This window comes from Molothrus aeneus, chromosome 2 (genome assembly GCF_037042795.1).
Source record: "Molothrus aeneus isolate 106 chromosome 2, BPBGC_Maene_1.0, whole genome shotgun sequence".
NCBI lineage: Eukaryota > Metazoa > Chordata > Aves > Passeriformes > Icteridae > Molothrus > Molothrus aeneus.
Genome location: NC_089647.1, coordinates 46,117,376 through 46,133,556, shown reverse-complemented (window position 1 = coordinate 46,133,556; position 16,181 = coordinate 46,117,376). Strand labels below are relative to the sequence as shown.

At 40.5% G+C, this 16,181-nt stretch overlaps 1 protein-coding gene across 1 annotated transcript in view; it reads left to right on the top strand.

The window, feature by feature from the left end:
• Window positions 1–16,181, top strand: part of ATP8A2 (ATPase phospholipid transporting 8A2) — a 319,989-nt gene that overhangs the window by 34,254 nt on the left and 269,554 nt on the right. Inside the window, exons 2-5 of the mRNA XM_066544842.1 lie at window positions 2,028–2,172; window positions 14,252–14,351; window positions 14,961–15,059; window positions 15,929–15,974. Of these exons, the coding sequence (XP_066400939.1) occupies window positions 2,028–2,172; window positions 14,252–14,351; window positions 14,961–15,059; window positions 15,929–15,974 (390 nt within the window). The remainder of the gene's footprint in view (window positions 1–2,027; window positions 2,173–14,251; window positions 14,352–14,960; window positions 15,060–15,928; window positions 15,975–16,181) is intronic.

The following is a 16,181-nucleotide window of genomic DNA, read 5'->3' as shown; positions in this document are numbered from 1 at the left end:
ACAGCATGTTTGTTCTAGAATAATTGCACTTCTCTTCTGGCACTTGATTAGGAAAACCGATGAAAGCTGCTTCCTTGCACTTAATGCTCTTAAGAGTATTGTTGTTGGATCTCCTTTGCAGTTACACAACATGAAATCAATGGGAAAGGACAACAAATATCCAGTAGAGCATTTAGTTCTGTTTTTCTGAAGGGGAAAATATCCATTCAGCAAGGCTGAGTGGTCTTCTGTGTCATGGCAAGGTTCTTCAGGCTGAGTAACTTAATATAGTATCATAATGGCATAGCCTTGCATAGTCTACAGTCTTCCTATTTCACTTTCTGAATTTGTCTCTTTTCACAAAGTAAAAATGATCGAGCTGGCATATTTTTGCTGTCTGAATTGATATCAACTGTAATGAAGGAAAATCAATTATTTAGCCTCGAACTTGCAAGTCAGCTTAATGTCACCAAAGTATGATTTCACAGTGTGCAACACTTGCCTTGGGCAAGAGGCGGTGCTGTTGAAAGCACATCAGTCTGTTAATTACATCGGCCTTGTCGTCCCGGAAAGGTTGTGTGCATGACCGTGGTGTACGAGCAATGGGTAACGTTGCCCTCCAGTGGCTGACGCCTGGAGAATCCCGAGCCTGTTTGCACTGGCAATAACAGAGCCAAGGCTTGGGAAGGTCTGAGGTGAGTGGGATTTAAAAGGGCGAGTTAGTTTTAAAAGGGTCTTCTGTTAAACAGGACAGGTTTTCACACTGTACAAATACCTACCTGTTCAATATGCTAAGGTTGTATAGGACTGATAATTTTCCCTTCAACTTTAGTTAAGGAGGATGTAATTTCATGGGCCTCTCCCATTCATTGCAGGAGTCCTTTGTAACCGCTATCTGATCAGATCAGCTTGTTGCAGTATCATCTTAGCTTCATACAGCAATCAGAAACAGATTTGGCTTTACAGTAGGTTTACTGCTTTACAGTTTCACAGGACAGTTTATTGCTTCTGTTACCCTTTGAATGAAGTTCTCAAATAATGCTAACATAACACCTGTACTAGATTTTTATGAAACAAGTTGTCATACACTTGTCTAGAGCTACCTGTGCTAGCTTGTAAGTCCATGGCTTATTAAATAAACTGATAAATTCTTACTTTCATTTAGTTGAGCTGTAAATATATAAGATATCTCCATGGCTCAGGAGGGAAGGGGAAAGCAATAAATCTGTCTCCACAACTTTGGTAATGTTTTGAGGCTTGACAGAGGGAATAGCTAGCTCCTTTCCCTTATATTTTTGCGTTCTTTTAATGTAAAAGTAAACAATGCTTATGGAACTCAATTCACTCCAGACCCAGTGGGAAATGAAAATTACCTTATGCTTCTGCCGCTTAAAGTCAAAGCTTTGAAGTTGCAGGTGTAAAGCAAGGCAGTATTTTTTTTTTTTTTTATCAATTCAGTCCGAGCCTTAGCTTTAGGGACGGACTCCCCAGATGCTCGGCCGTAGCCCCGTTCGGTGCCCGGGCCGGGGGAAGGCAGCTCGGTCCGCCCGTGTGGGTCTGGGAGGGCTCTGGCGGAGATGCTGCGCCGCTCCCTGAGCGCGGCTTGGGGCTCGGGACGCGCTGGCAGCGGGCGGGCAGCGCCGAGGGGCCGCGGAGCCCGCGGCGGTGCGCAGGATGCTGGCTGCCTCCCTCCCTCCCTCGCACGGAGCCTGGGAGGCTGGAGGCGGCGGATACGGGGCGCGGGGGGGCGACCCGGCGCTTCCCGGCGGGAGCGGGGGCGGCGCTCCCGGGGCGGGGCCCGGCCCATCCCCGCGGGCGGGGGGCGCGGGCCCCGCGCTGTCCCCGCCGCCAGCTGGCTGCGGCCGCCCCGCCGCCCCCTCCCCGGACCGCGTTATTTACAGCCGCCGCCGCGGTAAACAGCGGGCAGGGCGCGCTCGCAGCCGCCGCCCACCGCGGCCCTTCCCCGCGGCGCGGCCCCGGAGCTGCCGGCCCGGCTCGGCTGGGCGCGGCCCCTCGCTGACCGCCTCCCCGCCGCGCTCTCCTTGCAGGACCTGTCTGTTCCACCTCGGGCTACAAGAAGGCGGATGATGAGATGTCCGGAGCCACGTCCGCGGCGGATCTGGACGAGGCACCAGCCCGCACCATTTACTTGAACCAGCCCCAGCAGAGCAAGTTCCGCGACAACTGGGTCAGGTACGGAGCAGTCCCCGCTTCTCTCTTTACAGGCGGCAGCCGCACACCCCGCAGCCGGGGGCTGGGAGGGCTCGGGTCCCTCTCCCTTGCTCCTCGGCCCTGCCCACGCCAGGTTTCAACACGGTAAAACGTGTGTCCGCCGGGGCGGCTGGTTTTGTTGTCTGTGCTGGGTACCAGGGTCTGGCCAGTGCACGGGCGAATCCAGCAGCAGCAAGTGATGAGCTGCTAACCTCGGCAGTAGTGAGAGTAGGGAGCTTGTAGAGCTGCGTGGGCAAGATGCATGAAAAGGTATTCACTTCAGTAGGGTGCCGAATTTTGGAATAACGGGACCTACTCGAGTATTTCTGGATGCAAGGGTTAACCCGTGAAAATTTAGTGGGAGTTTTGAGTAGAATCCAGTAAACTCCATGAAGTGTCCCCTTAAAAAGTAGCACTTGGTTGAAGGAGCAGCTAGGCTAAGTATATTAAAAATGTATAGGAAGGAAGAACAGAGAAAATGCATCCAACAGAATAAGAATGACTACAGAAACTACATGCTGGCATCCCTATGCATAAAAGCCTATGGTCCCCTTATGTCTTTTAATTGAAGACCAGAGGTAATTTTTTTAACTGTTTTAAAGTAGGGGTGTGTGTGTTAGTACTTCTGGTGGTATGATTAATGCCACCAGTGTCATTGCAGTTTGGAAACACAAATAGCATGGACTGAAACATGGAGTACAAGGATGCATAACGTGAGCAAGTTGTGGTGATGCTTGCCTGGGGTTAGCTGGATGAACAGATGGCTCCTGTCATGACTAAGGAGGGACATTGTTTAGCAGGCTTCTGTTTGTTACTGCAGATGTTTGGGTTATTGTTCAAAGAACAGTTTACACAATGAGTACCTTTATGAAAAGAGAGGAGTTTTATATCCTGCTGAAGTGATGATTTACATTTTCTGGTTTATTGTGTGCATTATCAAGGGCAGTTCTAAGAATATCTTCTGGAAGGGTGCTGATGTTCTGGGCACCACAGCAACTTATTTATAGATGGTTTTCTCCTCAACTTTAACTTCTTATATATTTGTCTGGGAAATGGTTTAGGAGGAGTTAAAATGACACATTTTCTCAGTATTTTCCTTATTCTATGTGGGTAGCAACAGTGAAGGTTTTCTTGCTTTATTTTTCCTTGACTAATTGAGGGATGAGTTTAACAGTTTCCTAGGCATAGACTATTTGTGCTTTCCATGCTTTAAGAAGGAAAAGCACAGAATAGAGGGTTGGCAGAATCTGTAGTTTAGGTTTTTCAGAAGGGATTCTGTTCTGATCTGGCTAAATATTATAGAAAAGTAGTGTGTTAATCTGCTACCAAGAACTTGTCCTGACAGTGCTATTACTAAAGAGCAGCTGTGTCCAATTTGCTGTCTGGAAGCTATCCCCTTGTACATAGATGTACAAGTTTCTCAATACCTTTTCACGTCTTTGCCTTGTGACAGGTAAATTTTGAGTCATAAGAAATACTGGTGTGTGAGGGATAGGACAAAGTGCAGGTAGTGTAATAGCAAATTACCGTAGAGGTACTTTCATTACCTGATCAGGAACCTTAGCTCCTTAGTGTCACTTGGAAATTAAGTTGACTTTGTAATGATTTACTGCTGCTTAGTAAGAAAGCTTTGATCTCTTGACTTTTAAAGGGTGATAGACGTTGCCTGTACTCTTCCCATCCTCTGGATTAATTTTCTTCCCTTAGCCTGGTGGGACTGAAGGCAAAGGTGACCTGAGCTTGTAATGCCTGAGTAAGGAGGCCTCAGTTACTGAAGTGTATTGGAGTTTCTCCTGAGGAACTGAAGTTCTCTGTTGCCTTTGGACTTTCTTACTTAACTGTATTCAGCTTCAGAAATTCATTCAGCACTGGATTTCTCTGTACTGATGGATTTGCAGATGTTTTGTCTCCCTAGGAAGCATCAGTGTACCACAGAGCAAGGTGCTGGGTAAGCATGTGAACACCTGCATGTAAGAGCTTGTGGAAAATTAACTGAAAATGATAAACCAGCTTGTTTTAATTTGTGTGAGTTCAGACTGTCATATTTTTGGTAGTCATTAAAGATTCTCTGAATAACAGTGGGAATTTGTGAATGTTCATAGGAAGTTTTCTAAATTAAGGATAGTGTGGAAAGCTTGCTCAAAACTAAAATACAGCAAGAAATGGAAGTGCAGAGCATGGAGGAGGGTAGGTTAGTGGTATGGCTTTTTGTGTAAGATGTTCTAAACATCTTGAGCTGCTTGACTTTCTGTGGGTAGAGAAGCACTATTAAAAGTGAATTCCAATGTTTGTGGGAGCATAAAGACAGACTGATTTTGGATAAGTTAATAAAAATGGATAATTGTCTTGATCCCACTTCGAAGTAGTATGTAGTGCTATTGCAAAAGTTAAGTGGATGGCAAGATGGCACTAACACTTCCAGAAGTCTTGGAGTGTGAGGATGTAGAAAGAAGAAATGTTTCTTCTTTCCCCAGGCTCTCTGGTGTAATTCAGACTAGGAGAAGGTTTCTCTAATGGCAGACTTTTGTGTTCTTGGAACTTTGTAGCAAACTATTTCAAAACATAGTGCTGTTTGTTACAGACTAGATTTAGCTTGGCCCTTGGCATGCGCATAAATATGGATGTCACTGTTGTTTATTATACTGTAGCAGCAGTGATTCATCTGTAGAAACACCTCTTCTACCTGTCTTCAGTCCTGCTCTATTGTTTGAAAAACTTCGTTTGTCTTACATTTTGGGCTTTTTAATTAAAAGGTAAGTTATGTTCCATTTTCAGGTGAAACATTGTAAAAGCTGAAGCATTTTAGAAGCTCTGAAAAAAGGTAAAAAATGAATAAATGCTATTGCTTTGTCCAACACAGCTGTACTGCAGCATTAAATGTTTGTTTTTGTGAAAACCAACTAGTACCTGTTTTGACATATCCAGCATACAAAACTTAAACACTTGTCTGTTTGACCAGAACATTTCTGTACTTTTAAGTCCAGTAAGAAATGAAAGATGTATGTTGAGGAAATTTCCAGTCTCTCCACAGAGCTTTGTGCCACTTACTGTGACATTTGTGCTCTGGAACAACATTCAGTGTACTGAAGCCCTACTTCCTGGGAAGTGGCTGGGCATGTCTGCCAGTGGGAAGCAGGGAGTAGGTTTTTTGTTGTCCTTTGCTTCTCTACATGACCTTTGCTTTATTAAACTGCCTTTATCTTAACCCATGATTTTTTTTCCATGGTATTTTCTGTCTCTTGTCCTGCTGACAAGAGAAATGATAGAACAGATCAGGGAGTATGAAGTGCCCAGCCAAGGTCAGCCCACAACAAGGTGGGAAATAAGCTTCCCTATTGCCTTGTAAGACCAAAGGAAAACAGGTGGAGTATGGTGCTAGGGGCTTGAATGCTGTGTTAATACTTCTGACATGACCAAAATAATGGCATGAACAATTTTCCAAATGTATCCTCAATGAAGACTGGATATTGTACTTGAAGTTAGAATGTTCTATGCATTTTGTTTTCTTGGAAATACAGTTCCTCGATGTCTCATAGTAATACAAGAATCTACTCTGATATCAGTGGCTTGTTCTGAATGTATAATAGTACTGTAATAGGAATTTCTTGTAGTCCATTTCGTAAAAATCACCAGTAAAGTGATTTGAGTCCCTCACTTGTTGCATGTGTTAATGTTGATGCAAAAGAGTTGGACTTGTGGTTTATTAGTCCTGGAGGAACAAGTGTGCTGAGATAACTTCAAGTACATTAGAAATGGTCTCCAAATTTTTGAAGATGGTGGAGTTGCTTTGTAAATGTTGCTCTAGGTAATATTCTATGCCAGGCCTGGTAGTGCATCCTGGTGCAAATCTGACTTGCATCTGAATCAGGACCCCAAGTGCAGTCTCAGTTTGTGGCTTGAGTGGTAGGTTGGACAGTGCAGCAATCAGGAAGGACAAAATTCAGCTTGTTTTTTTTAATGGATCTTGATGCCAGAAGTCTTGTTCAGAAGTTGTCTTATCAAAGCGGACTTTGGTGGATTGATCTCTTAAGGAGGTCCCAAAATTTGCATTATAATATCCAGAAAATACTCAGTTCAGAAACTTGTCTTCCATACAGACAAAAATCAAGTTCTAATAGGCAATGAGCAAAAAGTCTTCAGTGTTTATTTTAAGTTGTACAGAGTCTTAAAACTCAAGTAAACAGGTGAGAATCAATTTCTTGTCTCATAAGGCAGAAGCACTTCGCATGGGGAATTTTGCCCTGTAGACTGTAGGTTTCTAGTGGAATGGTAAGTCCTGTATTAAACAGACTACTGTTTATCTATGGTTCCAGACTGTCCTATCAGTGTTTGCATGATGCTTGCTGGTGACAAAACTGTAGACACAATATTTAATCTTCCTTTTATTTCATATGTGTTGCATTAAATTAAGCCAAGTGCATTGCTTTATTGGCTTGTGTGTAGGTACTGTAGAAATCAATTGTGATTTAGAGGTGTTCATGCTTTTTGAATGTGTGGGCAGGGTTCTCACTGGTGAAACAAGAGTTGCTGGTATCACTAACCAATTAGTATTGACCCTTGAAACCTGAGTAGTGTTCTCTATGATCTGTGGAAATGTGGATTGTAGTCTGCTATGTGCAGGTGAATTTCTCTGCACTTAGTGGTGCACTTAGCCCAGCATTCATCTTGCACCAAAATGTTTTACCATGTTCTTAGGTTAAAATGCCTCATTTTCTGTTCAGTTTATTCTTAATAGAGTTCAGGCACTGGCCATTTGTTTTATTGTGTTTGTGTTAGATTTGAAATACTCTTCTGTTGTCATGTGAACAGATTGCTTGCCTGACTGCAGAACAAGATTTTGAAATCCTTCAAAGAAAGGATGTATTATTTTAATCTGAATGGTACAAGTCTAATCATGTGTTAAACTAATCCTCTAACTCTTTTTAGTTTTAGGTAGATAGTGTTTTTAAGTGAAGAAAAATACTTAGTGTAGCATACGTTTTTAAATAAACAAAAACTTGTTTCCTGTAGTGCAGCTGTTGATGGTACTGCAATCTGCCACAATGAAAAAGGCTTGGGTACAGCTATAGAATGATTCTTTTAGCCATTAAAATTCTGTTATTGTATGTCTGGTGTTGTGTGTAGAGATTATACCAGTGTATTTGAAGCTGCTGCATCTTTGGTCTTGGGCTATTCCTAGGGCAAGAACCCCTGGGCAGTTAAATTGTTGAATTTTGCTCAGATGAAATATCTGGATAAAAAAACCACAGATGGGGAAGTTCTAGTGCCCTTTCACCTGCTGCATGCTGAGCTCTCTGGTATCCTGAAATTTTTCTGGTGGTTTGTGGCACAATGAATTTCATACATCAGCAGCAACACAGCAGGTGAATTAAACTGGGTCCCTTTTTTTCTTTTTAGATCTCCCTGACTGCTAGTGGTCTGTAGAAAAAGGTAGAAGAGAATAATTTATCTTAAGTGGACCTAAGTAGAGTTTAAGATGTGTAATAACTGCATTCCACATAGTTTCTGTGGGTTGTAAAGATAATTACATTTCTCTCAAGACTAAATATTAATTTCTTCTGCCAGCCCCCTGCCTGTCACTAAAATAAACACTGCTTTAGTTGTGGTGACATTTAGAGTTAAAAATTTGCTTTAAAACTGAAGCTAGCACATTGGCTTTTAGACAGCTAGCTAGCTTATGTGACTTGTTTGATTTTTATTCTTTTTTTGCCAGTTATCTTCATATCAGTGCTGTGCATTTAAGTGGAGGCTATCCTGTGTTTGCACAATAACTAAATGTGGTACTAAACTTACTTTATTAGACAGTGGAATTTTGAGGTTAACTGTGCTGGTCAGCTGTTTTTATTGAGTTGTACTTGCCAGCAGGGTTACTGCAAAGCAAGTATATATTACTGTAGTGATGACCTCCACTCATGCTGAAACAATATCATGCCTTCAGAGCTTCTAGTACTGTTTCTAAACAGTCTTTGTTTAAGGTATTTGTTACTGAAAAACAGCCAGGAATCTGTTCCCCTTTTTGTAGGGATTTAATGAATGAATAGAGAACTCATGGAAAGGCCTTTTCTGTTTGCCTGCTTTAGGAAAAGCCTCCAGGGTACTGGATTTTGAAGGAGAGGTGCACTTGCTTCTATTAAATGTGACACGTGGTCTGGTTTTCAGGTTAAACTGAGTGTAAGCAGTTGTGGCAGTGCCCACTATAGGAGACTTTGCTAGTGGAAATAGTATTTGCTTTGGTAATTAACATCAATTACATTAGTTGTTGCAGTTTTTTAGTACTTACATATGGCAGTAGGGCTGCTGATAATGGGCAGTTTGGAATAAGATAATTCAGGTTAGAAGTTCTGAAAAAATCCTTACATGGTTAAGAGGTGATCCTAATGAACTAGAAAGTAATGGGATCGTTGTGCTTCAGTGGACAGGAGTTCATAGTGCATTTTCATGTCCTTTTGTCTTAGCAGTGGTCTGTCTGTGTCAGGGTAGGAGCTGAATTGAAGCCCTTGAACATGAGCTTGTTGCTGATGCAGCTTTGGAGGAAGTGCAGGTAGCTCAGCCAGGCTGGGTTTGTCTGCCTGATCATCTTGCTCCTGAAATGGAGTTTGTGCACAAGGGTAGATAACACTACTTGCCTGCTCAGGCACTGGTAACCACTGAGTATTGCATTTAACCCCCTACCTTTTTATTAGGTGTTGATGTAGGATGCAACACTCAGGATGTGCATGACTAGACAATAATGATGTAAGAATGATCTGAAATGTCTGTGCTAGATTTTTCCCTTGTGTAAAATACTTCTCAACATGAGTGGCTGGTTGTCTAGCTGAAAGCTGTCTGCTTTTTTTTCTTTCCCTTACGAGACCTTTACTTTAACTTGAATAAACTGTTTTTCTGAAGAGTTTTGTTTTCTTATTGCAGCAGACCCAAATCATGGTGGCCCCCATAAAGCAAGTTCTAATGGTACTTGACTTGCAGAGAAATTAGTGGGCTACGTTTGTATGTCCTGACTCTTTTAAACTTGTATGAAACAATAATTTTTCTCTAAATCATATGATTTGAGGAAAGAGGGCTCAGGGATTTTGAGATGTGATCAGTTCCACCTGTAACAAACAAGGGGAAGTGGTGTTTTCCAAACAGTGGTACCTTTAGTTGCTTCTGGTGGGAGCCCATACTATAAATATATATAAATAAAGGAATAAGAAATATGGGGAAGTGGTGAGGTGCTTGAGATGAATCCTATCCCACTGATAAGTTTTCTTCAGCTGGAAGCTGCTAGAATTGTTTTCAGTCAAAGTTGAAATTGATTAATTCTAATACATTTGAATACTCTCAATCAATTTCATTGTCTGTGTGGATAATTTCAGACAACAGATTCATCTTCTACAGCTTCACTGTGGCTTTTTTGGGAAATGTTTCAGGGTTTGATGTTTCAGTAGCTAAGCACAAGAATGTCCCTTACACCCATTTCCTCTTTTGTCAACATATGAATTTGTATATATAAAATAGCTTTGGTATTATGGAGGAACTGTAGCAGAGTGCAGGGAAAGATTGAAACAAAGTAGGCACTTAGACTGTGGACAGTGGTTGTTCCAGAGCTGAGTGACAGATACAATGTGGTAATTCTTGATTTTTTTTTTTTTGTCTTGGTCTGGCAAGCTTTAAGCAATAATGTCTTGCAATATTCAAGTTGTTGCACTTTTTGCTATGCAAGAGCAAGTCCTACTCCTTTCATGCTCATCTGTTCTGCCCTGAGCTCAGGGGCTGTCTCAGGTATTTAAGCACCGCATATGCTTTTTTTGGCTGCTAGAAGTGTACAGCCATAAACAGGGCAGTGAAACCCTTTCTAGTTGAATCTGCCTGTGTAAGAACTGTAGTCTCAAGGATTCATCTGATAGGACAAGGCCCTTCAATTGAATACGGAGCTGCATTTGTTCAGGTTCCCTATTATAAAACCAGGGTATCTAGGACCTAATTTTCAGTCAACCAATAATCATTTCATAGGGATATGAGTAATTTCTTCTTATAAGCCCTCATGATATATTTTTTGGGAACTTGTAAACATTGATTTTTGTCTCTTTAGCAAGTTTGAGGAAAGTACACCATCTTCCCTATGTGCAAGGAGGTAGATGACCTTTCACTGTCATATGCATGCAACTGCTGAAAACCTTGTTTGTGACACTTGGGTTTAGAACAACCTTCTCAGTATTCTACATGGCAGCAGCTTGTTGATGAGATGTACCTATAAATGTGCGTTCTCTGTACTCAATGTAATAGCTGAATGTTGTTTTTTTCTGTTGATGTCTCTTGAAATATGTAAAGCTTGCTGCTGTGTCTCCTGCTGCAGTGGTGACTGCCTGGAGCTGGCTTGTCTGCTGCCTCTGTACGTGAGAGCTTTAGCAGGACCTCAGATGCTGATGTCAGTCTTGCTTTTAAGTGTCGTGTGCCTGGCAGGACCTTAGCATGCAAACACCATCCCACTAAAGACAGTATTTGAGTTCTTTAGTCAAGCAGATCAGCTTGGGTTTTCTGGGGTGTTTCTTTTCTTTCTCTTTTACTGGGCGTCTTACCTTTTGTACGTGTTGATGGACACAAAGCTTGTTTGGTGAGAGAAGGGTTCAAGTCTGTAACATTCACTTTAATTACCCAGCCCTTTTGCTGTGGTTCAGGTGTCTGTGCCTGGGCTTCTTAGTAATTGTTCCTGCAAATTGATGTGTGTTAAAACCACTGACATCAAGTGATACTCATTCTTCAGCTCTTGGAGAGTATTTCAAGTATGTGAACTGTGGCATGAGTAGGTTTGTGTGAATGCTGTCTAGGAAAGGACAGTTTGTTGTACTTGTGACCCCTGGAAATGGGGCCCACGTATTTCAAGGAGGTCCTGTTTTCTTAATCCTGATTATCCTGAAGGTGAAGTTCATCTCAGAGTTGCCATTCTAAAGGAAGGGGTGGAAGTGCTTTAGATGGCTGACTGGAAAAGTGCAGACTGTGTTCAGCTGCATATTGCCAGCACACACATGTGTTTCAAGAGAGTAACTGCTCTGCCTCTGTTACTGACAGCCTTTGCCTCTTCAATCATTAGTCAGTAAAGTAAAACCTGACTTTATGAAATGTTTTTGGGAAACAGGAAAAAAGGCAACAATGGGAGTGGTTGTGCAAAAGTTACCTATGAGTAAATAGAGGAACCGTACTGAACTGCTACTGAGTTTCTCAGTGCACTGTTTGCTACTTTTGAGTTGACTGTTATAAACATTCCTAGGTAATCCTTGGTACTTTAGTAATATGGTAATGAGTTAAAGTATGTGAATGACAGTAATGTTTTGCAAATGATACAGCAATTGCTTTAAAAAAAAATCTCTGCACTGCCTTAGGAACAGTGAGGCCAGAGCCAGCTGTAGTCAGGTGTATCTAAATTCACTTGTTTAGTAGGGTTTGGTATTGTTCCTCCTGTCTTGCACAGTGGTGTAACTTGAAACATGACTTATGTGAATTAACTTGCAGGTGTGGAGGAGACAGCTCTTCTAATGTTTGCACACCTGTTCAACATTTGAACTTGTGTAGTTAAGCGAGATTTGCATAGGTAACAGCTGTTGCTTTAGGAGAAACCAGTTTGTTGTTTGTTTTCCCCCTTGTGCTTCCCTCCTCTACCTGCCTCAACCTGTTCTGTGAGCTACAGGCCTTGTATTCTCTGAGTTAACATGGCTCTGACTGGGGCTGGTCAGAGAGCTAACCTTCCAGTTTTTTTTTATTTTTGGTGGCCAAAACTGTGCTATGAGTGAGCTGACTGAAGTTTCTACCTGTTCATCTGTAGATTTTAACTTTCCTGAGCTTTGGTTATCCTGAAGTTGTAACACATCTATCTCTTTTGAAGGAGCACAAGAGGTTTTTGTTATTTAAAAATAAGCATTGTATTTATCATTTCAAGAACTGCTCTTCAGAGTTAAGTCAATTGCATGCTCTTGCCCAGCTTAGACTGCTAGTTAGGTTTCCATAAGAAGTTTTCTTTTGGAATAATAACATGTATCTGCTATTTATTCATACTAGTGGTTGCTGTTCTGACCTGTGTGGTAACAGCTGACTGTGCCTGCCTCTAATTAGAGCTGTACCCATTTTCTGTGGGCATCTGTCAAGTTACTTAAGCAACAGAATACATGGAGTGCCTTACTATGTACAAACCTCTTTCAAAAGAGCCTTATTGTGTTGGCATTAACATAATTGTTAGAGTAAGAATCATGTTTGAGCCAGCTAGCTGTGAAGTTGGTAGGTGGTAGAATGGTGTTAATAAATGTTTCAGCTTGGTTGCAGTCAAATTCTTGTGTTCTTAAAATCATAGCAATGTGATACCTAGAGGAATACTATTCTCATATAAAATATGCCATTGCTTGATGTCTAATTAGTGCTGCTTGGAGATATTGCTTCTGGGTCTGAACTGTGAACTTGATTAACCCATACTTTTAAGTCACAATGTAATTCTGAGATGTGTGTTTAATTATGTTCTGTATTAAAGGAAAGTTATTACACGTGAGACCAAGCAAATGTGGCTTAAAACAAAAGAAATACTTAGAGCTGGAAGGATTTAACGGCCTTTGAAGGAAGTAACTTTATTTATATAAAGACTGGACTTGCTTTAAGCCTGGATATATGATTTCACTCATGATTTGGCTTGGTAGATATGAGCCATGATTAAGTACAACCATTTGAAATTTCTGTAAAATATTGAGTATTTAAGTACTTGATTCTGGTGAGCAGTAGTAGCAATAGAAATGGATTTTGTAGTTGCTTGAAGAGGAAACAAGGCAAGTTCCCAAGATAAGATTCATCTTAATTGTTTTTTATTTGGTCTTTTTTTTTTTTTATTTGCCCCACTAATTTTTCTTACTGTTCAAAATAGAGCCTTTTAAAATAGGATGTGCCTTGTTACTTCTAGTTACTCTTTCATTTTGAAAGATGCAGCAGTGTCTGGTAGATGGCTTGGAGTTGAGGATGGGGCAGATAAGAAGGAAAAGAAGGTGTTTAAAGGAATAAGCCAGAAAATAGACATAATGGAGAGGTGGTCTTGGCACTGCTAGGAAGTGTCAGTAAAACAGGAATTGGGAAACAATTTTTTTTTTCTTGAGAGCCAAGTATCTTAGCGTTCTCAGTTCCTTGGAAATACCAGACTTGTTAAAAAAATACCCAATAAACATCCAAAACAACCCAAACTGGAACGAAGCACAAACAAAAAACCTCAAAATGAAACCAGAATCACAACACCCAAACAAAAATGATGCCTCAAAATTTCTGGTTTTGCTTGTTGGGCCTTTCCAAGGCATACTGAGCTGCAGGTGCTCAGTTGTTAAAACTCCAGCTCATGCTGATGGCCAGTAGTTCAGAAGGTGAAGGTTCTATGCTAATGGTTAAATTATCATGTCTACTTACTTTTTCCTGAAGTTGTACTCATGCCCTTTATAGATTTGATGTGAAGATGACAAGAAATTACATAAGGCTAGTTAGTGCAGTATGGTTTTGTTTTGAGGTGGAAGAAATAGTAGTTATAATTCAGTTGCATATATGTGTTACTTACAGTATTTATATATATAAAATAGGAGAAAAGCCAAGAGCCATTAATCTGAAAAAGTGTATATTGTTCTGGAGGGTTATTCATAGCTGAATGTAAGTTATCCTGAGGTAGGAAATGAGGCATTTTAAAAATGCCTTGCAAAATTTCTAATTTCTCTCATTCAACTCTGCCTCCCCCAACATTTAAATTGAGAGGTAAGCAATTGGAACTGAAATGAAAGCTTGCCTGTTCACAGTGCTGAAGTTTGGATGGTGGTAAATTGTCTGATAGTTCATCCAATAACAAAGGTTCCAGTGATAGAAGTGGGCCTGGCAGCCTTCTGGGTCTGTGTGACACCTTTATTGTTTGGTACAGCTCCTTATCATAACCAGAGCAACTACTTCCTCCATATTCTAAATATGTCTTTACTTTATCTTTGAACTGCTTTCTAACACTGGCTCTTAGACTTTTTTGGTCATGATCCCCACCTGATATTCTGATGAAGTACTAAGATGAAAATCTTCTACCCTGCAGCACAGCCAAGTACAGCGTGGTGACATTTCTACCTCGATTCCTGTATGAGCAGATAAGAAAAGCTGCAAATGCATTCTTCCTCTTCATTGCCTTACTGCAGGTATTCTTTTATTGCTTTCCCTTGTTTTTAAAATGAAATGGTAATGTAGTAAAAGTTATTTCTGTTGTTATGCTTAACTGCAAAGCAATTATTAAATTTACTTTAATAGTAATTTTAATGGGGTATGTAGTTGCTAATTGAAATTGCAAGACAGCTTGGAGACTTCTTTCCATGTAGTTTGTAAAGTCGAACCTCTTTTATTCTTAATAAGTAAAAATAAATGGTGTCATAAAACATGGAGCTATTGACCATTGTGAGAAAAGAATGTGTGACTTTCTTGTGAAACTTCTGCTTAATTAGTTCAGATTATCTCTGCTTCCATGTGAAGCAGTATAATTTTCTTGTAAAGAGAAGAGAAATAGAATGAAAGGCATGTACAAAAACAGTCTTCTAACTTTGTTATTGTTTCTTCAAACCTACTTGGACTGTAGGCTAGTTTGCCCACAGAAATGGGATATCTGTGAGGCACGGGTCACACAGTAAATCAGAGAGCTTTGTGTTCTGTCTTCTGAGAGCTTTGCATAAAATTCTAAATGTACCAGAAATTAATTTTCAATACAAATACAAAAGGAGTCTCTTATATAGGGTCTCTTTTCCCTCTGTTCACAGCAAATTCCAGATGTCTCTCCAACAGGAAGATATACCACCTTGGTGCCATTGCTATTTATTTTAACAGTTGCTGGCATCAAAGAAATCATAGAAGACTATGTGAGTATGATTGATGAGGATGGGGATGAGTATGATGGGGAAGGCTGTGCTAAAGACCAAATGTCTCAAAAGCTATAAAATGCCACAAAGCCATGCATCTCTGAAGTCTCTTGAGTCATTGCTCAACAGCAGCAAAATATTGTTTTGACTTTCAAAGTGCTTGACTTGAATTTCTGTTATGAATACTGAAAATGCACTGAAATCAATAAGTATTTTCATTATAGTTGGTGAACAAGAAAACAGTAGAAGTTCGGACATTTGTTTCTTCCTCTTCAAGCTTGCTTATTAATGCTTTTATTGGAAAGACAGTGTAGAATCCTGGCAAATATGTGACCTTTTCAGATGGTCTTGAATATGGGGGTTGGGGGGAGGCAAGAAGCTTAAGAACAGAGAAGACTGTTTTGGGGAAAATCTGCTCTAACTTGCTTGTATACTTTACATGAGAACAAGGTCTTTCTGCTTTGCAAAGTACTGATGAGAGAAATCATTTGGATATCAGTCTAAACAACAGCATGTGGAATTTATGCACGTGGATATTTATCTAAATATTGTGGTCCTTATTGTTCCTTTTGTTTTTCTTCAAAAAAACCCACCTTTGGAGACTTTTTTTTAACCTCTGATAAAGGTTTCAGCCTGACTTCCAACACAGTGACTTTGACTTTGAAGTTTATAATTATACTCTTTATACTTTTTTACAAACCATTTGAATTTAGATGATCTGTGACTTTTTTAAAAAACAGAAAAAAAAAAACCTGCAAAGGCAAAAAGAACCCAATGTATCATCTTGCAGTTTTTGTATTTTTAGCTCTAATCGTTCTCAAATTTGTGAAGTGTAATGAGGTGTAATGAAATGTTTTGTTTCCTTACAGAAAAGGCATAAGGCAGACAGTGCAGTGAATAAAAAGAAAACAGTAGGTAAGACTAAACAGTCTTTAAGTATTTAAAACGCAAATAGTGAATGCTTACTTTTGCGCAATTCTGTTGCTTTAATGGTCGTGATGGTGAGGAATGCATATCTTGTGCACTAGGTACTTACCACTAATTTAGGATTTTACTTTGCTAAAGGTTTCAGACTGATGATTGGTGGCCTGACACTTAAGGGTGAGGCATTGGGAGGATTAC